The sequence below is a fragment of the Tachypleus tridentatus genome, chromosome 13 (assembly GCF_004210375.1).
Source record: "Tachypleus tridentatus isolate NWPU-2018 chromosome 13, ASM421037v1, whole genome shotgun sequence".
In the NCBI taxonomy this organism is placed as follows: Eukaryota; Metazoa; Arthropoda; class Merostomata; order Xiphosura; family Limulidae; genus Tachypleus; species Tachypleus tridentatus.
The window spans coordinates 122,652,367-122,676,780 of record NC_134837.1 but is presented as its reverse complement, the minus strand read 5'-3'; the positions used below and the strand labels follow the sequence as shown (position 1 = coordinate 122,676,780).

The 24,414-nt window shown below is 31.8% G+C and overlaps 1 protein-coding gene across 1 annotated transcript in view; it reads right to left on the bottom strand.

The window, feature by feature from the left end:
* LOC143237522 (NPC intracellular cholesterol transporter 1-like) overlaps positions 1 to 24,414 on the bottom strand; it is a 39,047-nt gene that overhangs the window by 3,140 nt on the left and 11,493 nt on the right. The window contains exons 5-25 of the mRNA XM_076476880.1: positions 23,763 to 23,992; positions 22,798 to 22,920; positions 18,304 to 18,673; positions 17,871 to 18,000; positions 16,822 to 17,030; positions 14,361 to 14,537; positions 13,000 to 13,060; positions 12,530 to 12,658; positions 11,864 to 12,046; positions 11,369 to 11,483; positions 10,889 to 11,016; positions 8,996 to 9,136; positions 7,095 to 7,184; positions 6,494 to 6,684; positions 6,050 to 6,171; positions 4,055 to 4,169; positions 3,358 to 3,425; positions 2,813 to 2,960; positions 2,430 to 2,661; positions 1,863 to 1,976; positions 106 to 265 (exon numbers count right to left, since the gene is read on the bottom strand). Coding sequence (XP_076332995.1) covers positions 106 to 265; positions 1,863 to 1,976; positions 2,430 to 2,661; positions 2,813 to 2,960; positions 3,358 to 3,425; positions 4,055 to 4,169; positions 6,050 to 6,171; positions 6,494 to 6,684; positions 7,095 to 7,184; positions 8,996 to 9,136; positions 10,889 to 11,016; positions 11,369 to 11,483; positions 11,864 to 12,046; positions 12,530 to 12,658; positions 13,000 to 13,060; positions 14,361 to 14,537; positions 16,822 to 17,030; positions 17,871 to 18,000; positions 18,304 to 18,673; positions 22,798 to 22,920; positions 23,763 to 23,992 — 3,236 coding nt within the window. The remainder of the gene's footprint in view (positions 1 to 105; positions 266 to 1,862; positions 1,977 to 2,429; positions 2,662 to 2,812; positions 2,961 to 3,357; positions 3,426 to 4,054; positions 4,170 to 6,049; positions 6,172 to 6,493; positions 6,685 to 7,094; positions 7,185 to 8,995; positions 9,137 to 10,888; positions 11,017 to 11,368; positions 11,484 to 11,863; positions 12,047 to 12,529; positions 12,659 to 12,999; positions 13,061 to 14,360; positions 14,538 to 16,821; positions 17,031 to 17,870; positions 18,001 to 18,303; positions 18,674 to 22,797; positions 22,921 to 23,762; positions 23,993 to 24,414) is intronic.

The window sequence follows — 24,414 nt, the reverse complement described above, 5'->3', positions numbered from 1 at the left end:
AAAGGGGCAGTAAATGGATTATTGTTTATTTAAATGTTTGAAGTAAATTATACTTTTAATTTATATATCATTGAAACTTGGCTTAATAAAATGAAATAATCTTACCTATGATACTTAGAAATACTGGCAAAAATATTAGGCTGTGTAGAGTGCCAAATGCAATGATTCCAACATACATCCTAAAGTAAAACACTTGAAAAATTTGAGACTTGGCAAAGGCTAAAACCAGGATCCCACAGTCAGTGAGAGTGATACCTGATAAAATCTGGAATACAACATTTAAAGTGATTCATACATCTGAAGATAAAATAACTTTCACTAGTCTTATTAATTAAATTAATGTATTTCCAAAGACAATGTACACTGTTGTATTCTGCATGAATATAATTTAGAACAAAAACAGCATTTGGGCAAAACTTTTTCAGCAAATTATGATTACTAATGACAACTAGTCACTACTGTAAGCACATATCTGATGAATACTAGATCCAGTTTCCTTACACCTTGTGTCTAATTGCATTTCTTTGAAGGACATATTAAATCAGTTATTAAAATACAGTCTTTACCATAAACTTAACAACATTCTGCATTTTTATACTTTTAATTGCAACTGCAATAATTTTGGTATACACATGGTTACCGAATACACTTTTAAATTCAATGATTGATTTCTATCTTGATCAAATCGTGTAAAAAAAATTTATTATCACTGTCAACTTCCTAAGTGAACCATACACAAGTATCAGTTAAACACGGCATGTCATGAAAACGTTTTAGCCAACAGTAATATTTAGGTATAATGTTAAAAACAGAAGACAACAAAGAATTACTCGTGCTTTTACGTGAATGACAATCACTGAGATTCTAAAGTCTATTGATTATTTTACTCAGTGTGTTCACAATCAAATTGTTTTCATAGATATTTTAATCACAAGAAGTTTGGGTTTTAATAAACAGTATTAATCTGTTATCTCATAAAAACCCAACCATGATTATACATTAAACACTTACCATACCCTAAATCTCTGTTTAGACCTAAAACAAATTAAACATAAGACTAAATACTTAATCAGAAAATTTTTATAAATAAATACAAGGAAACTATATATACATACACAAACATTAAACTCACCCTTATGTTTATCTTACTATCCAGAAATTTCAAATAAAATTGACAGATTAATAAAGAAATCTCTCGAGTAAAGACCTCATCAATAACACAGGCCTGCAATTGTTTGAAATTTTTACATTCTACAGAATGGTTCATCCAAAAAGTGTATCCATTTTTCTCCATCATGTACAAATTTTACATGAAATGCAATACATAAAAGAAAGACCACAACACAGTTTTAAGACTAAAAGACGTAGAGGATATGAGTGTGTTTCACATCAATGTCCTTCCATATTCTTTAATTTATTTGTATTTTCCTCAATAACCATATTAAAAAAAGTTCATTGTAGTAAACAAAACAATAATTTCATCAAAGCAAGTTTTTCTTCCAATTTGTAAAAAATCATCACAAGACAGAAAAAAATCAAAATCTGTGTGGCCGAATTGTGGGAAATCCATTATAAAAACCAAAACAATTTTCATAGACTTTAAAATTACAGGCCTGTGTCTTGTCCAATACTCATGCAACAAAATCTACAAATGCAACATCAACACTAACATTATTGTTGCAGAATGGAAAATATCGGCCATTTATGCTCCTCTAATATAAAACTATCAGAAAGGCAATTGAAATATATAAAAATGCAGAAGTCTGTAAGACTTTCAACTGAATCGAACGTGAAGATTCTGTCACCCAGTACAATCCCTGACAATTTGTAAAGTGTCAAAGATATTGATAACTACTGCTTACAGAACTACCAATCCGTTCCAGTGCATCCTGGGCTCTCTTGATCCTTGTAGGAGCTGGACTTATTGCAAACAATCGAGTAAGGTGAGAGCAGAATTCCACAGAAATTCCAACTGCCTACAATATCACAAAAGTTTCATTAAATACTAAAATAACTTTATAAACTCAATTTAAGTCTTTTCTCTTTATATTTCAAGAATGATTATAACACTACAGCCTTAATTTAAACAGTCTTGAAGTAAACTATTATTCATTTATGTTCTGTTGCAACATCATTTCTAAACTTAGGCCTACAATGTGTGTCAGGGCAAATGCAGCCTTCAGAAAAGTTATAGAAGAAATAAATTAATTTGGTGTTGATAAAAACATAATGGCAAGTAACATTTTGTAAGTTTTTAATAATGCAAAATAAATGAAAACTAATGAATTTTGTTACCACATACTTTACCAAAAAAAATAGAGGTTTGTTTGTAATGAAGTATTTTAAGACTATGCAAAACACACGATTATTGAAATAGTGCAACACTAAATTATATAAACCCATCTACAGGAAATGAAAAATTCTCTTACCACAACCAAGTTGACCAGAGAAACAGCATTAAGAGAAATATTCCACCAGTACATCATCCCCATCAAGTTGATAATTATCATCACGATGGTCATCACAACAACAGCTGCTGAGAAGAAGTCGAGTCCCAGAAAAAGGAAAGTTACAACAAATATGGCAGATACCGAAAACCCTAAGCTCTTCAGTGTGTCAGGCCACATCGTAAGGTATTGCTCATAGAATACATGGACTATGCTAAAAGACACAGAAACAGTTTTTCTTAAGAAAGATAAAGGGAACTTCCCTGTTCACAAACAAAGCAATGTGATAGAAATTAAACATTTTTTTGAGTATTTGGAACTCCACACTTACATACACAACCTTTATGCAATTTAGTATCACGTACCTATAGGGAAGCACTTGAACATCCGAGTTGGCTGTGTCGGTTCTGATCTGCTCGGTCAGTTTGTCCGAGATATAACGAGATAGTTCTAAGGCTTTATAGAAGTCCTTTGAAGTCTTTAGAACAGTGTGGTAGGTCATGTAGTGAGTAGCTGTGAAGAAGACATGGTCATTACCAATATCCATCCTATAAAGTGGCACCAAGTTACTGCTCAAACACTAATACTTAAAGTACAAATGGTGTGTTCCTCAATAAACATAAATGACAAAATCTATGATAATGTTACATAAAAAGAACCATCTCTTCTTTATATCACGAAACCAGCACTAGCCTAAATATTTGTTGCCATTGCTCTACAGATAACATTCTTAATAACAGAAACTAAGGTATTCAAAACATTTGATACTTCAAGATCACAAACTTCTCAAATTTCTAGTCTTTCACAATAAAAGAACCTTATAAATGAATGTAAGAAAACAAAGTTTAAGTTAAAACTTCTTAGAATGGAAAATCAGCTTTTTATTTTTTACTATAAATTCAAATCTCACCTCCCACTCTGGTGTAGTTGTTCTTGCCACGAATCAACTCGACAGCAGAACCAAACTGAGCTTTGCCTCTGTAAAAGAAATAATAAAAAAATCCTTATTCAATAACTTCCCATCTTCATGTTTTGGAAATGTTTTTCAGTTATAATAAAACTTTATTATGTATTGTGCCTTCACCAGTTGAAAACTGTTCATTTTAACCAATGGAGTTATGTTCAAAACGGACTTTGTATATTAGAAACAACAGTATTTATTATTTTCATTTACAGTCAACAATTTTGTAATGAGATACCTGAAAAAAAATAAAAAATAAATTATAGCCAGACTGTATGCAAGACCCGTGTCTGTGGGATGCACTCCTTTTTTCAACATAAAACCTTATTTTAACACCTAATGTATTTATAAGTTTTGATGACCATGTGGTGTAAACACACACTATATTTGATTATCAAATTATTTAAATTAATAGAAATGACAGTACCATGGATCAAGCAAAATATTTTGGTTAATCTTTAGAAAATTATGAATATTTCCTAATAACTAACAATATACATCATAATGAACATTATATAACTATATAAATAAACAAAGCCTATAAAACTGACAAGTACATGATGTTTAAATCAGTATCTAATTCAAGTAACTTAATAATCAAACCACTGTAACAAGTCCAATTGAAAGAGATTAACTTGACACTTACGCCTTAGCACAGTATTCATTGGGTAGGTCTTGTAAAAAGTACTCCAGATAATAATTGAATTCAGGCCCAGCTGGACGTGAGTGAGGTCTGGCACAACTATCACAGTCTAAATCATCTAAAACAGGGTGAATAATGTTAAACTAAAACATATTAAAGGTTCAAAAATCATAACCACATTTAGGGAAAACAAAAGCTGTATTGATCTACCTAGGCCGGTTGCTCCCACATTTCATAAGTGTATGGCATCACATATTCTTTTTCATGACCGTGTAAGATGATCAAGTTTATTTAGGCCAACAAGACTTTATTGTCCTAACACAGCCACTCTTCTATCCAATTAGCAAACTTATCCCCCATACCTACAGAAATATTATTGTTTACAAGTCTTTCATGTGGCACCTGGTCCAATGCTTTCCCTGAACCAATCACAAAAGTCTCAGTCAACATGCTCATTCTTACATGATTAAGTTTAGCATTAAGCCCTAGTGACTTATTTATAATTTCATTTCCACAATTAATTTGCACCAGTATCCCAGACACAATTAAGTTAGTCCTTTTCTTTAAATGCTTTTATCAACCTCTTGTACTTACCAATTAGCTTCTCTACTAGCCCCCTTTATTATATTTCTAGTTCTGTCTATTATATCTTGCACCAGGATTCCTGGGTAACAATGATTCTTTTCTTACTATTTACCCAACAAACTGTTCTATCCACATCTTGTCAAGGAATCATCATCTCCTCATTCATATCCTGACCCGTTTCCCATAGTTCCTCGTCTACAGAAGCCGAGGGATGAAATTTGTTGCTCAACTGAATAAGCTTATTACAATTAATTCCACTACTTGTAGTCCTAATAGTTCAGTTTCTAACTTCCTGAAAGTCATCATTGGTTGATATATTCATCACATGTAATAGTTTAAACTCTTCCTGAAATCCTGCTGTCACTTCTCACAGTCTACATTTCTCTTTACCTATTGGCTTTACTTTAATTAGGACAGCATCCAACCTACACATTATACAAACAAATTGTATATCCTCATTGTTAGTTTCCTTAAAAGCACACACCAGTCCTGAGTTCCCAAATAAAACCCACCCATTTCATCTGTCACACCTAAAATACTTTTAATGTGTAACTCTGACACTAAATATCAGTAACGTGTCAAAAACATTGTTCAGCCTAACGTTTGAGAATCAAATACATTACAATATTTTATCACTGCTTTATCTTCATTTTAAAGTAATTATGTTTATCTTTAATTATACAGAAGTGACAAAAAAGTAATATTTAATTACTATTTATGTAATAATGTAATTAGCCTGATTTATAACCCACCTATAAAATAAATATAAATCAATGGACCTCAAAACAAATTTATCCTTAAAACATAAACAGACAATCAATTTGTCTTAGGCTAAATACGTTTTATTGAAGAAATACAACCAGTTTTTATGATTAACCATTCAGAATATAGCAGACAATGTTAGAATAAAACAGATTACAGTTCTGGAAGTAATCTGAAAGGCAAAAGAAAATGTTAAACTGAGGACATTAGAATTCTGGAAATCACTGAAAACATAGTAAAAAATATTAAATTTAAACATTAGTTCTGGAATGAGCAGTCAAAAAATTAAATACTTTTATGAAAAAGCAAAAAGAAAAATCAAAACAGATGATATTACATAAGGGATGCTGACATTACAATACGTACTGTTGTGATGTCAGTAAAATGTGTACACACCATGAATTACGAGAAAAATTATGAACAGTACATGAAATACAAACTTGAAGGGCAAGGAATAAAAGTATTTATTATTCTTACTTTTGATTTTATTTACTTTTGAAACTGAACCACTTTCAGAAATACAGCTAGAATTTATTCCAGAAGTTCAAGTAACATAGACTATGCTTAAAAAAATAATAAAAAATCATGAAATGTCAAATTAATTTTTTATGAGAACAACTTGGTCAATTTGAGAAATTATTCAAATCTCACCATCATTTGCAGCCAAAGAAGGACAAAAGATTTTATTCTGCTGTTCGAAGCAGCATTGATCACTCTTCATGTATTCTAAGTAGTCATCCAACCAGCTTGCTGGCTCTGTTGCAATGTACGTTCTGAAAACAAATTAAAAGTTGGGTTATCAGTGAACCAAGAAACACTGGACATAAATTACAACTCACAGATGTGTATTTAAAGGATACTTTTCTTTACTTTTGTATTTAAAGGATATTTTCTTTGCTACTTTCTTACAGTAACAGGAGTTAAGTCAAAGTAGATAAACTCTGTACTTACTATCTACCATCACTGAATCCGTGTAAACAACAACAACAAAAAAATCTGTCAGATTTTGTTGTAATAGTCATTATAACAACACAGTTAAGCTGCTGACAAAGACTTATTAATTATAAATCTGAAAGTTTCACCATGACAACTTACTTTTCACTGAGTTCTGCTGCCCCCTTAATCTGGAAAAACAAGCTGTCATTCCTACATGATGGCAGTGCACAAAGTCTGTTCTGAAGTTGGATATCAGAATAATTGTAGCCGTCCGTGATGACAAAGTAGACAGGAGGTCCAACAGATAAGTACTGGTACAAGTACTTGAAGTAATCCAGCATGTACGAGTCCTGGGTGAAACAAATATCCACAGTCACATAGATGTTGAGTAGCATTAAAAACCTATACTGTTGTTACACAAAGATACATACTGTTCTATACACAAACTTGCTTTCATAGTTCAGCATCTCATATATATATTGTTGTTAATATATAACACTGTTGTTTGATATTAATTTATTCTTTAAAAGTTCAATAATGGTGCAGAAAACAGAGCACTAACTCCTATGTGCTCCCCCCTACTTTTCAGTTTTCTCACACAGGCATAGGTCGTTTATTACTGCTTCAAAAATATTCTGAATAACCAATATAAACAGTTCAAGGAATCTTTAATTTTAACGTTAATTTTTTATGCTTTAGTGTGAGTTATTAACTATTCAGAAAAAGGGTTTCTTTTGAAAAATATGATGCAAGTACTTACTTCAGGCATGGAAAGATCTTGGTCAAATCCAATATCAATCTTGTCTATCACAGCCATAGAAGAACAGAACCAGGCCAAAAAAACTAGCAACTGAAAAGAAAAAAACAATTAAAACATGAGTATGTTCAAGTTATACTCTAAAACAAGTATCTATTAATTCAATCAAGGTAGCTTTTGCAGCAAGTTTAAAAGTAAAAACATTTAACCCTCACATCGTGGAAGAGCCAAAGGGCATACGTCACAATGTTTGAGAGCATTAAGTTTCATTATACATTTTAATTTCTTAATTAAAAAAATATTTAAAAAAACATGTCAAATATGTCTTCTGGTATGTCACAAGACATGTTTTATTATCTTATTATTTAGTTTATATTTTATTATGTATATCACAATGTCTGTAGTTGTTACCAAGTTAGAAACTCAAATGTTAGACATTTATAAGCTAGAATATACACCACTGAGAACCTCCTATGCTTTTTACTTGCTTAAATATCAATATATTTTACTAATCTACCATGGTATCCTTGCTGACTACTCCTTTGAAACTTTTTATCTACTAATACAACTTTTCTTAAGAATGTGTTTGTAATCAATAGAAAGGGCATATTCCAAGCTATAAAAATCTGACAATTATTTGTAATTAGCTTGAAGGAGAAACTTGTAATTTCACTGGAAATAGTGAAATCTGTTAAGTCACTACTCTGAACAGAAATGAGAATTTTTTAACCTACATACACCTTAATTAAATATCAAGAAAAAGTAATGGTTTTATACATACCAGTATAGTAATTTGATAAGTTTTTAATTTTGTGAAATTCATCTTTGAAATCTACAATAAGTAATTCGGAGATACCAAGTTACAAACATTTACTAATTATCCGATCAATGTTGATTCTCCTAAATCATTTCAGTTTACATATGAAATTAAACAAAATAACTGTTACTTTTCTTTTAGAAATAAATACAGAAATATTTCTACAGCTATTTATTACAAACCACAATGAGTCTCTCTGCTGTCTCATGAATGATAGCATCATCCTATTACCATAACAACTAACAAACTTTTGTACTTTCATAGCCAGAGAATATACATAGATGTTTATTCAGATAATATTAATTTGAAGAATGAATAGCATAAAAAACATTGCTAATAACACAGATTACAACGCTGGCATCACTGAATGTATAATACAGAATAAGTACAACTCCAGTTAAATTTAGGAGGTGTTATAGATTAGAGTTTCTGTGATAATACAATTAACAGTACATTAATACTACTACAGATATAAAGTGCAACTAGCCAAACTGCCAGTGCATTTAATAAACAGTTACTTTATTTTTAAAGAAATTAACAATATTACAACAACACTTCTTGTTACTAAACTTAAAAATTATATCTTGGTTTAAAAATGGTCTATATGAAATAAGGCATTAATACAATAAAACAAAAATTGATCAAATTAAGCTTCAAATATGTTAAGCATACAGATGTTGAATACAATATTAAAAACAATGGCATGAAATAGTAGCTTCAGATACACCCAACACTTCAAGATAAATTAATAACTCTTCACTGAGTAGAGATGAAGGGTTAGCCGATTCTAATGTACAGCTTTAGAAAGAAATATTGATTTCTCATGAACAACTTTCATAACATTCTTAAAGTTCATGGTGAGCTAAGATTTATTTCTATAAAACTACCCATTTGTCATTTGTGTTTTTCACTCTTAATGATGGATACCAAAATTAGTCTTTCACTGTTGGCAACTGGCAAATAAAATTATTGTGTACTTTATACATTGTTTCAAACTTTCCATTTTAAATATCTGTTAGTTAAATTACCTTAGCAAGGCTACACTAATGAGACACTAATCTACAAGGTAACACATATTCAGACTCACCACCACAAATCGAACAGAGTTCTTCATTAGGAAAGGAGCGTAGATATTTTTGAAACATTTAAACAAAAGGCTGTGTGAAGCTTTGGTTTTCTTCATCTTATGGGAAGCTTGGACACAGCAACAGAGGTCTAAATGGTTATTCTGGATAAAAAAATGTCAGGTTCTTATAAACTTAGTCCTTCTTACATTAAATTTGTAACATGATTTACAGGAAACACTAAAAGCTTATCCTCAGATACATCTGTAAGGAAACAATAACTTACTTTCATTAGCTGGCAGTTCTTTAATATTAAAATATAAATTTACAACAGTCCTTCTACAATAAGGCTAGTTCCTGCTTCTGTGTGTTATCAATAAAAATCTTGTAGAAGAGTTCACACTGGACACCAATGAAAGTTTTTAAGCACTTTTCTATAGCCTACAATCCCAATTTCAAGTACTTTGCTGTTAAATAGTTAAGGGGTGTTTATATTCAGCTAGGATTCCCTTTACTTTGAACTTACTTAATAGAGAAGATAGACCATGATCATATATAAACATTTAATTAAGTGATATGCAACACTGAACAACTGTAATAACACTTTTTACCCATTCTTACAATGTCAATCACTTTCCTACAGACCTTACAAGAGGTCCTGTGTTTATTGGGTCCATACAGCTCACACCACTGCCAGTAGGGAATGTTTACTAAACAAGTAATTACATAATTACTCACACTTAAATGTGGAATACTTGACTAAATTACAAGTAAACTTAATGACAGATCCTGTGTTTACTAACAGTATTACCTAAATTACTGTCCTTACCTGAACAATTACTGATGTTTAGTTTCTTTTTTAAACAAAGGATACAAATTTCACTTTTTCATGTAATAATACATGCAAAATTGTCATAGTTCTGTGAGACCAATGGCTTAAGAGTTAAAGGAAATAAATGACAGATTAATTGTGTTATTGACAGAAGTGATAAAATGAATTGTAACACTTCTATGCATAGTTTCTTTTACAAAAATGTAAAAAAATAACTGTTTGAAACAATAGGTCTTTAAAGAATGTTTTATGAAATAAAACCTAAATTCTTGTGCAGCCCTTGAATTAACAATCACTCTTCATGATGACAAAAAACCCACTTGAAGTAAATCTCAAAGACAATATATAGAAACATACAAAGATGCAGTATCTATGTAATGTCAGTGTAAAGTTAAACCTTTAATCTTACAATGTATATGAAGATTAAAATATTTTTCTCCACATAATACCTATTCTTGCATTTTCCTATGTTTATTACATAGATTCAATCAATTTATACTACATATGCACCATAATTCTACATATTTAATAACTTTAAAACCAGAAATTATTGTTATAACTGTTGTCTAGATACTTATTTCAAATAGTTTTTTTATCACCTAATACAATGTAGCCAGACGAAGGTTCCAGTAAGAGGGCCAAAAGCTAGCAACTAAAGTATTTTAAAGCAGAGAAAGTTCATGGATAATAAAAATACCCAGCATAAAATTCCTTTAGAGTCTAAGCAAAGTTATTTTCCCTTGGAGCTATGCTGCTGGCTGAGTGATACACACAAACACACGGTGTTTCATTTGTATAGGTTGCTTAAATAAATGTTTATAAAGATCTATAATAAAGATGAAAACCAAAAATTTTTATGGACTACATATTTCAAGCAATTGCCTGCAATTTGTTTCTTTTTTCCCCCTCCCTTCAAGACCCAAGCACAACTTCCAATAACCCTTGAAATGTATTTTTGCCTTGAAGGGCTACTGAAAGTTTCCAAACATACCTACTACCACATGCAGATGCTAAATGCCTGTAACAAACTTATATGTACTACATCAGAAGAGCTGAGACTATTTCATCATCACATATACCATACCTCTTGTCTCATGGTGTCAAGAACAAATAGTCCCAGAAAACAGGTCATCTGCAGAAGAAAGTTGATTAAAAGGGCTACTCCAGCATAAAGTGCAAACAATTTTACAGCTGGCATCTCAGTCAGAGCACCTACAAAATACATTATAACCCATTACACCACAACAACCTCATCCTTTATCAAAACACAACATAAACCACTAGCACAACAACCTCATCCTTTATCAAAACACAACATAAACCACTAGCACAACAACCTCATCTTTTGTCTAACATATCATAAACCACTTTCACAACCTAATCCTTTGTCTAACACATTACAATCCATCACCACAACAACCCCACATCTTTCTCCAGGTAAACTTTTACCTTCATTTTACGTTCAAGCTTATTTTCATGATTCTTTTGCCATCAAGCGAAAATACAATAAGATAGTACTGTTTTATTTTCATTAAAAATAAACAACTGTGAACATTAATCTCACCAATAAAGAAGCAGCTGGACATTGAAATGCTAGATAACATCATACTAGGTGCAACTTCTCCAGTCACACGACCAATCTGTTCTTGCATTGTCTCATGGAGCAGACGTTCATCTCTCTAAAAACAAGGGCCAAAAGTTCTGTTTAAAAGCTACTAAAAACTGTAAGTGATTAATATACTGATTAACAAAACAATACCTTAGAATTAATAAAGTCCTGTAATTAGTGATGACAACAAACCCACCTGAAGTAAAAATGTATCTCAAGACAGCTGGTATGGGTACTAAAACTTTTATTAAAACAAAGTATAGAACAAAGTTTTGACCTATGGTTGTTCTCTATTTTAATAAAAGTTTTAGTACTCTTAGCAGCTGTCTTGAGATACAAAGTCTTGGTAAGTAGTTTATGTATGAAATCAGTCGTTTGCTTCCAACAGGTTTCTAAGGAATGACTTTACAAACCATTTGTATCACAGCCACCATATTGAAGAACACTTACTTGATAAGCTTGTACCAGAATGAAAATGTTGTCCACACCCACAGCAAGTACAAGGAAAGGAATAACCTCTACAATAATCAGAGTGGCTGGAACTCCTGCAAAACAAAATATTCCAAGAGAAGACACAACTGACAGTAACACAATCACAACTCCAGCCAGGCCAAGAGATATCTTTGATTCAACCTGTAAAAAGGTAAATACTCCATATTAAATTAACAATCAGCATAACAGAATTCATGCTTTCTTTCTCCATTAAATTAAATACCAACATAATGAAGTATTACACTATTAATATTTTCTGTTCAGTTGAAGTTAAGCACAAAACTACACAATGGGCTATGTTCTGCCCACCACAGGTAAAAAAAAACAGTTTCTAGCATTGTAAATCTGCAGACATACTGCTATGCCACTGGGGGGTTTTCTATTAGACTATACCAAATAAAGGGCTTTTTATTGGATCTTTAACATGCACTCTCACACACAAACTACTCTAGAAATCAGTCAGTGTAAAAATCCACCAGAAAAATGATTAACCAATAACAAGACAGTTACTATTTTTTTAGCTTAAAGAAATTTAGTAATATTTAAATAAAAGTTGCATATCAACTGAATATCTAACTTGGGGTAGATGGTTGTACAAACTAAATGAAAAGAGAAGAAACCTACCAGTATTGTCTTGCAGCTATTTACTTCTCCTAAAGCAATAGCAATATAAGCAAACATTATGATATAGCTGATGGCTATTGTTATGATGTCAGAATGACTCCCTCTCTCTAATTCATCTTCAATAGATCGCTGAAGAGAAAAAAAAACATGAGTAAGGTTGAAATAGCCAACTGTAGAAGCTCTAACACATGGAATAATGTTTGTTTATGGATGAAGGATTCATTAGAAAACAAAACAAATGATTAATGGAATAATAGATAGTAGAATCCTAAAACAGGAGAGCATTTCTTAAGATTCAGTAAGAAAATAGCTGATATTTAGTATAAGAATGAAATCATTCTGTAAATGAATTTTAATAGCATGGGAACTTCTCTGATTCAAAGAGTTTGAAATCTAATTAATAAGTTCATAGCTGTAAATATTATAATTAGATTAATTAAACAGGAAAGAAATAATCAAATTCAACATACCTCTGCTTTAAAAGCAACTGTCATATTGGGGCTGCTAAAATTCTTCATGAAGTCAATAAACCTGTAAGAAAGATTCCACCCGATTAGATTCATCAGGAAAAATCAAGTGCTAAACAATTAAAGTTCAGAACATCCACCAGATCAGGTCTACAACAAGAGATCAAGTAAATGTTTAGTTATTTAATAATAAGATTAGAATTATGACAGAAATTAAGGTATGTTTGTTTTTTTATCATCACAAGATGCAAAAATATCTTACTATAATGAACACTGTGTATGTTTCAATGTATGTGACCAACATAAAATGGGGTGTCATGTAGTGATACCACAAACAAAAATTCATAAAAAAATTCACACTTTGGGTATTCAAGATACTAAAACTAGAAAAATATGTTATCTACAAAAAACATTTCTTTAACACAAACTAATTTTAAAGAAAGGTAGTGTCTTTATAAATAGAATAATATCTGTGGGTTTAATTGTATCTTTAGTGATGCAATTTGTAAACAGTCCTAAAAATATCGAAGTTCATAAAATTTTTTTTTCAATAAACAGTACCATTGTTATATAAAAACAATATAGTTTACATCAGCAGAATCCAAACCCTTTTCTCGTGCAGTACATCCCAGAATTTTTCTTTTTAAATGCTCACTTTTCTAAATTTTTTCAATGAGGTATGAACATTACAATTAGTAATTACAAGCACAAACAACAGCCCACTCAGCAGTGTTACTGGTAGTAATTATATGTTAATTTTAAAATTAGAAAGTTAAATTACATAGTTCTTTTATATTTTAAAATAATGCCAGTACAAGAGCAATTTGAAAATGGCCTTAAATCTTTATTGCAGATCTTTTCTTTCTCTCTTTTAACACAATGTGTATCATGTATTGCATACAAAAAGTACTAACACAGAAAGAATCTTTCTTACACAATGTTAATGGCACTGACCAAAACCTACTAAATGTTAACAACATGAACTTTTTAGTGAATAAATAGTTACATGTATGTACCAAGACACAGTAATTGTTTACATTCTCACACAAGACATTGAGAGTTATATTACCAAGGTGAATTCTGTGCAAATGTTCAGTGGCAGATTTAAGGTTGTGTGGGCTTGTGGGCACTATATCCCATGTAATTTAACAGAACAAAATTATCAATGGACTCCCATTAAAACCTTGAGCCCCCTCTAGCCCCTACCTAACACACCACTGAAAATGTTACATCCTAATAACAGGTCTAAGTGATCCAAAATACATTACATTAATACAATAAGTTTATACACATATGTTATTAGTAGTGTCTCAGTAGTTGTTAAACCAGTTTATAAATGTCTCACAATTACAGACACAACTTACATTTCTTCCCACACTAAAGCATCCTTATTCAGCTCAGGACTGTTATAATTGTTCACAGGAAATGTGATGACAAGAGCTGACGCCGTGTGGAAAGTATTTTCAAATCCACCAAAAGCAACTGCAGGAGGTACAAGGGGGCCACCATATGGAGCAAGACAGTGGAACTGGTAGCCATTACTGTAAAGCAATGAATTCAGTTAATATCTAGTATACCAGATATTAACACTTACTAACCTAAGTAGTGATGCATTCAAATACGGTACTAAGAAATAAATACAACATATTTTTGTAATTACTAGTAACTCACAAAACTTTGTATTGACATCCACATTTGTGTAGTAGAACATGAGTCTTCTTAACTGAATCTAAACTGTTGAGTTACTAACCCCAAGCATGAGTTGATGACACTTACAAATAGTTAAACAGGTTATTAATTTCAAGGGTAAGCTGATGACATTATTTATTCATAGATAAATTGGGTCATGATATCCCAGGATAAGTTGATAGGTTACTTGTAGTTTGTTAAATCAGGTCACTAAATAATGACACATCAGCAGTAGGTAGTTAACTCTACAACCATGGGGTTGGTTGAATTAGCCAAGATCATAACCATTCTGTAGCTGTTATAATTTTCATATTATAATAATTTTTAATAAAGTAAATTTATCGTTATGAAATGTGGCATATTTTCAGTAAATAATTTTTATTTTTTACTAGTCCAAACCCAAAGTAACTCTTATGTTAAGATTAAAAATACTTCATTTTGTCTCTGAAATCTCAAATTTCACTTTCACAATCTCTAAAAACCCTTAAATCCCTCACTGTAGACTCAGTTCCAGAAACTAATCATGCAACCAGTTTTCATTACCATAGCTTCATACAAGATTTTTGTACAAAATATACTTTTTTTATAATTTTAAGGTTTTTTTAAGTTAGGATTTGCTCCTGTATTTTTCTTCAAATGTTGCCTACCTAGTATACAAATTTTTTATTTTAAGGTTCAAAATACTTCTACATCTGAAAACTGTCAAATTTCATGGGTAAAATCTTTATAACCTCCTGATAATTAAACTTTTTTTAAATTTCATATTTATCTATTATGTTATTTTTACTGTTGTATCTCTGTAAAGGTTTGATCAAATTGACCAACCTTATAACCACCAAAAAAATACCCCTATCTTCTTTTTAGCATGATTTAAAATTGTAATGTGAAACTACATTTCTTTATCCTGAATAGCTTTAAACTCATAAAAGTATCCATCTTTTTCTGCATACATTTTACTGTTCTCTGAATTGTATTTAACAAATATTTATGCCATACAAGTTGTATGTCACGTGTTGAATACATTACAGTGTCAAATGATATAATGCATACCACTCATGAGCATACCTCATAAAAAAACTTCATTTTTCTAATTTTTACATTTTAGTTGTTTTTACAGTAAAAATAAACAATGAACATTAAAAAACAAGAACTAAAGCACTGACCTGAGGCTTTTTTTCTATCAGCTGTTGAATACACTTTACCCTACTTTGTTTTTTAATACTAATGGTACTACTACACTAATATTTTTAACTAAATGATGTTCCAAATTTGGAACACAAATTAACACCAAGCACAAAACAGGCAATGCCCCATAACCATCACAATTTTTATGGGTTTCTATGTGACAAAAGCCATTAAAATTTAGCTAAACTTTCTGTGTTTCCTGCAGGAATATATTTTGGAATGGAAGTGAAATACACAATTCTCTGTATGGAAAACAACAAAATATGATACACCACTTGATAGATTTAAACTTTGCCTTTCTATTAGTTATAATATAGTATTAAACATTGGAGAGAACTTAATATCTGAAAGAGGATGAACACAGTAAGTGGCGTTTAACTTTTTACTTGATGGTTTGTAACCTAATAAGACTGAAAGCTATATAAACTAAGCTTTGCCTGAGCAATGACAGTATTATAAGTAATTTGTTAAATTTCATACTTATTTTATAAGGCAATATTTTAAAAAATTCTTAATTTCCCCTCATGTGAGAATTATGACATTTATTCTCAAGGTAATTCCTTCTTCTTACATGAGGGGAAATTGAGAATTTTTTTAAATATTGCCTTATAAGAAATTAAAACAAACAATTTGAAATATTAACTATGTTTTAAGCCAAGTTTATTTGTAAGCCATGATATTAAAGTAGTTTAATTCACTCATTAAAACCTTTGACAGATGATCACCATTCTGAGAGTTAGCAATTTTAACCTGAAGAAAATTAATACTAAGTTGGGTTACTATCTCCAAGGATTATGTAATAACCCATAACCTGTAGAAAGTTACTCCAAGGATTAATTGACAGCCCATCACCCATAGGAAGTTCCCTACTTTTGCAAGTTAATATCCATATTTATATTTTCATAAAAATGTGTTAAATATTATCCCAAACAACAGAAAAAGAAAATTTACCTTGTGCAATCCAGTAGATGAGATAAGTATTCAGCAGGTAGAGACATTTCTCCTTCACTGAAGAATGAATGAAAATAAGCAAATACACTTTGCACAACACAAGCTTTGTTTTCTGGAGCCAGTGGAGCAAGACAGATGTCTGGCAGGGAGATATTTTTACCATTTTTACTCACTACCAGACTTTCTACTTTTCTTTGCAAGTTCAGAACCTGGAGAAAGAGAAAATGTTAAATCTCATTAAAAGATTTACCATTTTCTACATACAACTTCAACCTCAGAAAAATATATTTTAAACATTAGATTGACAATTACTGTTAGTCAATAGTTTCCTGTTTTGTGTGTCTAATTTATATTTCATGGACTTTAGTTAGTTTCAACATTCAGTGGCTTTTTCATGTTTAAACAAACCATCATTATAAGTATGGAAAAAATACCCAAAGAGTAAATACAAGTCCTTAATTTTACTGAACTTTCAGATGTTCTTATATACATGCTCTTACCACGAATGATGTTGTACTAACGGATGCTTTGCATCAGGTGAGAAAAAGCGAGAAACAGTGAAAATTCTTTTTATCATCCCAAGTGTCTATATCATTAATTTAAAAGTATGAACTAATATTTAATATCAAATTGATCCAAACATACTGAATGACTACAAATTCATGTTAGAATATTTTATTCTAACATTATCATAAAAAATACAAGAATAAATGATAAAGACAAAACACTTCAACTACATTGGATAACAGACAAAGAAAGACCTTGTCAGGTGCAAGTTGTTTAAAAAAAAATGAAGTTTAACCTCAAACTATGAAACTAACCAGGAAGTCTTTCCTAAACATAGGTCTCCAAATGTAGTTACTAATGAAACTCACCTCACCCTTAGAAAAGTCCTTCCAAAACACAAGTTTTAAAAATATACAGAGGGCAGGAAAATGTACCCATAGGAGTACATGTACTGGTCTCCATGCATTGTTAACAAAGAAGCTCACCTGCAGGAAGGAATTTTTAAACTTGAACTCCAATGTATAGTAAGCAGAGAAACATACCTCCAGAAGGAAGTCCTTCCTAAACACAGGTCCCCATGTATAGTTAGCAAAACCATCCTTGTTCACTTCTGCTACAAAAGATTCATTGTTTGTTGGGGTTATGATAATCTGCTCCACACGATAGAAAGGCCTGGAAATTCAACACCATTTATTAAATTACTACTATTTGTATAAATGGGATATTTAACCATAATAAGCATATTATATACATTTCTTTTGGAAGAAAAAAGCTACTTATTTTTTACATTTTTAAACAGATAACACAACTGCTATGATATAACACTCAAAAGCAATATTTTGTTCTGTTTAAATCAACAGAACAGAATATTCCTTTTGACAGGTTTTTTTTTTAAAGATACACATAAATTAGCAATTTACTGAGAAACAAACAGTAGGGACAGATAAAACCATTAAAAGAATAAAAAAAACTCACCCAAAGTGGGTGTTAAAGTACTCCATATCCTGCCGTGCTTTACTGGAATGAGACACCCACAAGTCAACAGGATTGGTAGTAACTTCAAACTTGAAGATGAGCCCCAGACCAAGTAGTATACTTACTAGAAGGACAAGTAATGTGATGGGTAAGGGGTGACTGGCAACAAATGTTCCCCACCTACAAAAGAGAGATTCTAAAATTCGTTCTGTACTTGCTCCAAGTTTCTCAAAGCAGGATATATCATCCAGTATCTGGGTTTTGGGGGTTCCATTGGCTTTTACTTTCTTGTCCACTTCACCCTCATTGAAACTGCTTGTAGTGGAAGATGATAACATGATATTATCACCTGACTGATGCTGTGATGAATCTGAAAACATTTAAACATTTTCTTTTTAAACCATGTTATCAGGAAGACATCATCTGTGTCAAATATCCTAATAACAACTTCAATATTAATAAGAACGAATTATTATCAGACTTTAACTATTGAGAAATTGTGTTACACTGAGATAATCTGAACTATTCAGTAGAAATTTTGAATTTAAAATTAACTGAAAACAAACAAACAAACTCGAACATTATTTTAAACTGATTGACTGCCGACATCCTTTTCTAAACAACTATAATGTTCAAATGAAAAGAAAATGAAATGTAATTTTAAAAGGAATTTTCAGCTTTTCACAAGAATTGATCTATTTTCTAAATAAAGTGAAAAATGCTTGACTTATTCACATTAACTGATCCAACACAAAGATATTTTCCTAAACAGATAACAGGTAAAAATGCCTGGTAAACAAAGATATACCATCTCAGTTTTCTACAGTAAAAATCCAATACAAAAGCTCAACATAAACTTTACAACCGAGAATATTTACACTTTTTAAGGTGACAAAAAAGAATGATTCAATATCTCTGGAATTGTTTCACCATCACGGAATTGATGACAAAAAACAACATAATTCAGTCTTCTCCCACTGGTGCTGTGGTTTCTTAATCCATTCCAGAATGGTGGTTTTGAAGAAACTTTTATCTAATTCAGTGGTTCTTAACCTTTTCTGACTTGCGGCACACTACGACAATCTGAAAATTGTCACAGCACACCTGAAAAGCCTTAACGATTTTTTTAGTTACACATTATACAGCAAGCGTTAAAAGCCTTAGAACGAAAATCACAGCCAAAGCAAGCGATAATAATGTCATTGTGCATCACGTTTAGACACACGTAATAGAGAAGAGTTAACTTAAAAAGCTTTAGAACAAAAATCACGGCCAGAGCAAGCAATATCAGTATCATTGTGCATCACATTTAGATACACTTAACACAGAAGAGTTAACTTACAAAGCCTTAGAACAAAAATCACGGCCAAAGCAAGTGATAGTAATGTCATCTGTACATTGACAATACTATCGCTTGCTTTGGCCGTGAGTGTCATTCTAAGGCTTTTTAATAATTTTGTGGTATAGCAGAAAAATTAAAACTTTTTATTTTTGCATATGTATTCAATGTGACGCTTGTGGCTGCTTCCGAGAACAAATCAAATTGAAGCAAGGCACTAATGTAGATAAACAAGCTCACATTTCATCATCAACTGTAAGAAGCCTCTCTCTCTTTCTAGCTTTAATTTCAGTCAATGCTGAAAATCCAATTTTGCAAAACCACGAAGATGCAAATGAAAGCAGAACTTCGACTGTTTTTGAACTAATTGCAGGATATGAATTTTTAATGGAGATCCAAAACTCATCCAAGCTCTTTTCGGGAAATAATAACTGATAAAATTTGTCGTTTCATAAATCACTGAGCTGTTCTTCCTCCTCAGTTGTAAGATTTGTTGTCTCATTGATTTCAAATGGATTGGTTACCCATTTATATTCGTCAACAGCAAGTGACGGGAAGTAATGTTTTAGTGCAGACTGTAAGTCATTTAATGTGTTTAAAACTTGAGGGACAATTTCCTTCTTTGACGGACATTCGTTAACAGAAGGAAAACAATCAAGGACTTTGAGATCTTATTCGTCTACAGTGTCACCTTTTCATTGAAGGCCTTCAGTTTGGACATTGCAGTAATAATGTTTTCAGATGGTCCTTGGAGACATAAGTTCAGAGAATTTAATTTGTCAAACAAGTCGGAGAGAAATTGAACCTGCAGTCATCACACCTCATCATGAAAAGAAAATTCAAGAAAGAAATTACTTCAGTTTTTAGTTGGACAAGACGCTTTAACACCTTTCCTTTCGAAAGCCAGCAAACTTCAGTGTGATAAGGTAGCTTTATGTAGTCTGAATCCATCGCCTCACAGAGAAGAGAGAAAAGTTGAGATTGAAGTGGCCGAGACTTGATGAAATTCACCACTTGAATAACTTGATTCATAACAGACTGCAAATCTTTTGGCAAAGATTTGGAGGCGAGAACCTCTCTGTGAATCATGCAGTGAACAATCCTAATATTTGGATTTTGTTGGTGCACCAGAGTGACGAATTCCTTCTTTTTTCCTTGCATTGAAGGACAGTCATCGGTGCAAATGCTGACACAGGTATTCCAATGTAATTTGAAGAGCAAAATGTTTTAATTCACCAACTCAAAAATGTCTTGGCTTTTTGCTGTACTTTTTAAATATTTGCAAAATAAGAATTCGTTTATGATTTTTCCCATCTTTTATGAATCGAACAAAAGCCAGAACTTTTCCATTAATGTCAGTAGAGTCATTAACTTCAAGAGACCATAGCAGAGACAACTCATCTTCAGAGGCTTCGAAGTGTTCGTAAACTTGATCCTTCAAATCCGATGACAAGTCTACAATTCTGTGCGAAATCTACTGTCACTGGACAGTGGAACTTGCTTAACCTTTTTGGCATCATCCGTTCCAAGCATAGTTTCAACGATGATTGCTAACACTGGTGCTATGACTGATTTGACCTCCATATGTGCTTTCTTGCATTTTGCCAACAACTGAGCAACCTTATAACTTGCAATCAATCCTTTTTCAGGCAGCTTCATATAGTTCACAAGCTTCCTTGATTGTTCATGTTGTTGAGCTGCGAGATTCTTGAAGTATTCTTTTGTATCCTTCACAGCTGAATGTTTTGTTTCCAAGTGTCTCTTCAGTTTGCTAGGAACAAGCACCTCATTTGATAAAGCTGCACTGTAGAGCAGGCAGAATGATAACTGAGAATGTTCCGATTCCAAAGCAATAAAACCGTATTTGATGTATTTATTTTTGTACTTTTGTTTGATTCCTTGCTTTTGATTCAACACATTCTCCTTTGCAGCACCAGACTTACTTAAATATTTTTCCATGGATAAATGATAAAGCTAATTCATACACAATAAGCACAAAGTTCTGCAGTTGATATAAAATTCCTACCTACAGAGTAGTAGCTGTAGCTTACCGCAGAATGATAACGTGTTCCAGAAAGCAGTTTGATTATTTGATGCATCATTTCTGACAAACGAAGCACTTGTTGCACCACAATAAAACTAACAGTCAAACCGTTGCAGTCGAGAATGAAATTTAAGTATGAACTTCTCAATGATCAAGTTCAATGAAAACCATCAAATGTTTTGGAAGGTTTCAGAGTGTCTCTATAGTAGCTTTTATTAACTGAGGTATTTGACTTACTTGTAAAATCCCAAGAAAGTTGAATGTGTTTCAAAAACACCGATGCATGCCTGCCAATCTCTCGTGGCACACAAGTCGAGTATCACTGATCTAATGCTCAGAATTCCTATTAAATTCTCAAAATTCTTTTTAAAAGACTTAGTTTGAAAACACTAATCATCTTGCAGCCAAAGCCCATAGCATAAATTACAATATTGTGGATAACCATCACTAGATGCCAGCACAGATTTAGAAGATAATTTCCAATGTTATAAACAGGCCAAAAGCTAAACAAATATAGAGTAAACATACTTGATATTTCGATATACTACCACAAGATAACAGCACAACTGTGTAGACTTCAACAAACTTACATTTTGATTGATAACCAATGTAAAAATAGTGTTTTCATACTATACAAAGTTAAAAACAGAAAAAGAGATTGCTAATCATGGTAGTAACTTCATTTTTCATGCCACCAGTAACAAAAAAAATTAGGAAAAGTATTATCAACATGAGATATTCACTTTAAGTCACAACTCAAGCACACAACACAAAGAATATAAAATTATCAGATGCTGAACAACTTACATAACAAATTTTCCAAACACTTGGTAAATATTTACCAATCAAATGGTTTTGATAAGAATTGTAATAACTTTCATGAAATTAGTCACTTTTCTTTGTTTCATACTAATGTAAACTGTACTACTTCACATAATTCACATGGTAATAATGTTTCTTTTCACTGCTATATGTCATACTTACTAAAATATACTTATGGCAGGTTTTAACTTCAGATTTAATTATTTATTTTAACACAAGTATTTTAGAACTCAGAATTGGTTACTGTGATCCACAAACAAGTACAACAAAAACTGAGTGTGTAACATACTTGTCTGCTTTGATCGAAGAGGTTCCACTTCTTCAAGAGATCCCAGATCTACACCTGTTGCTGTCACGCTGCGGGGATTTAAATGGCCAAGCCTTCGGGGAGAGAGCACTTCCCCAAAACCACCTGATGACAGAAAGAATACATTATCTTCTGTCATACAAAATGGAACAAAGAACATATCTCACAGGTTACAAAAATCATGTAGAAATGACCGAGCTATTCTGTCACCTACCACTAGCACTTTGAACTATTCTGTTTTGATATTTACTTCACTCTAAACCATGTGAAAAAAAACAACCAATAAAAGAGTATTTCAAAACTTCTTAAGGTACCATGCAAACTGACAGGTTTGTGTAAGTGAAAATAAACTGACATTCTTCCACTAAGAAGAAAATTACTTTCCAGTAATCACTTATTCCAATGTGAGATGAGCAACAGACATTGCAACAGCTAAAAATGTAGCTAACATTAACCCTTTACATAAACAATCAATAATGTGACAGGTTAAAAAGTAATACAAGCATAGCATCACTTTCAGGAACATTATTATCACCATCTGTAGATTCCCTAACAATAATTACTTATTATAGCATTTCATTGTCAACATTATATTTCCTTTATGGAAAAACAAAGTGTGTGTGTGTGTGTGTGTGTGTGTGTGTGTGTGTGTGTGTGTGTGTGTGTGTGTGTGTGAGTGAGTGAGAAAGAATGTACAACAAAATCAAGTTTTTCTTCTACAAACAGGTACTGACCTCCTACATGACAATTTTTAACACTTGTTGCACAATCACAGAAATTTACAGGGTTGTTACTGATAAAGCAGTTAAATTATAAACAGACAATGAATAAACTTACCAATTAATTTAAGGAAAAGACTAATAATATATGCCTAAGCACTGAACTCTGATTACCCTATTTCTACTTAACTAGGCACAGTTTTAAAGGTTTTTGCTGACCACACTTACACAAAACTTTCTGTGCTTTGGTGTAACATGTGCATACATAAGCAACTGTAATGAACAGGGACAGGAGAATGAAGACGATGCTCATAAGGACAATCATTCCGTCTTGCCTACCAATCTGCCAAGGTTCTTTCTCCTCGGGAACTTCAAATGCTAAGGTTTCCATTGAACAAGAATCTTTACAGTCACGGCAAGAACAAGCATAACCACCCAAGTAAGCTGCTTCAGAACATCTGGATAACATGAATATACTTTATATATAAAGGTGTAATACATAACATAAAGGACTAATCTAGATGTATGGGCAACAAAGTCACAAAAAAAAACTAATCTAAATGTGTGGGCCACAAAGTCACAGATAACTAAATGTACAGAATACAAAGTAAAAAAAATTAGTCACAAAAACTAATCTAAATGTACGGACCATAAAGTCATAAATAATAATACAAAGTATAGGCTACTTAGTCAAAAAAATTAACCTTACAAACCACAAAGTCACACAAAAGTCTTAATGCACAAGCAACAAAGTCACACACAAAAATATAATGTGTATGTGTGTGTGTGTGTGTATATATATATATATATATAAGCAATATAATTGTCCCTACCAAAAAAAAACAACAAAAACTAATGTCATACAAACATTCTAGGATCA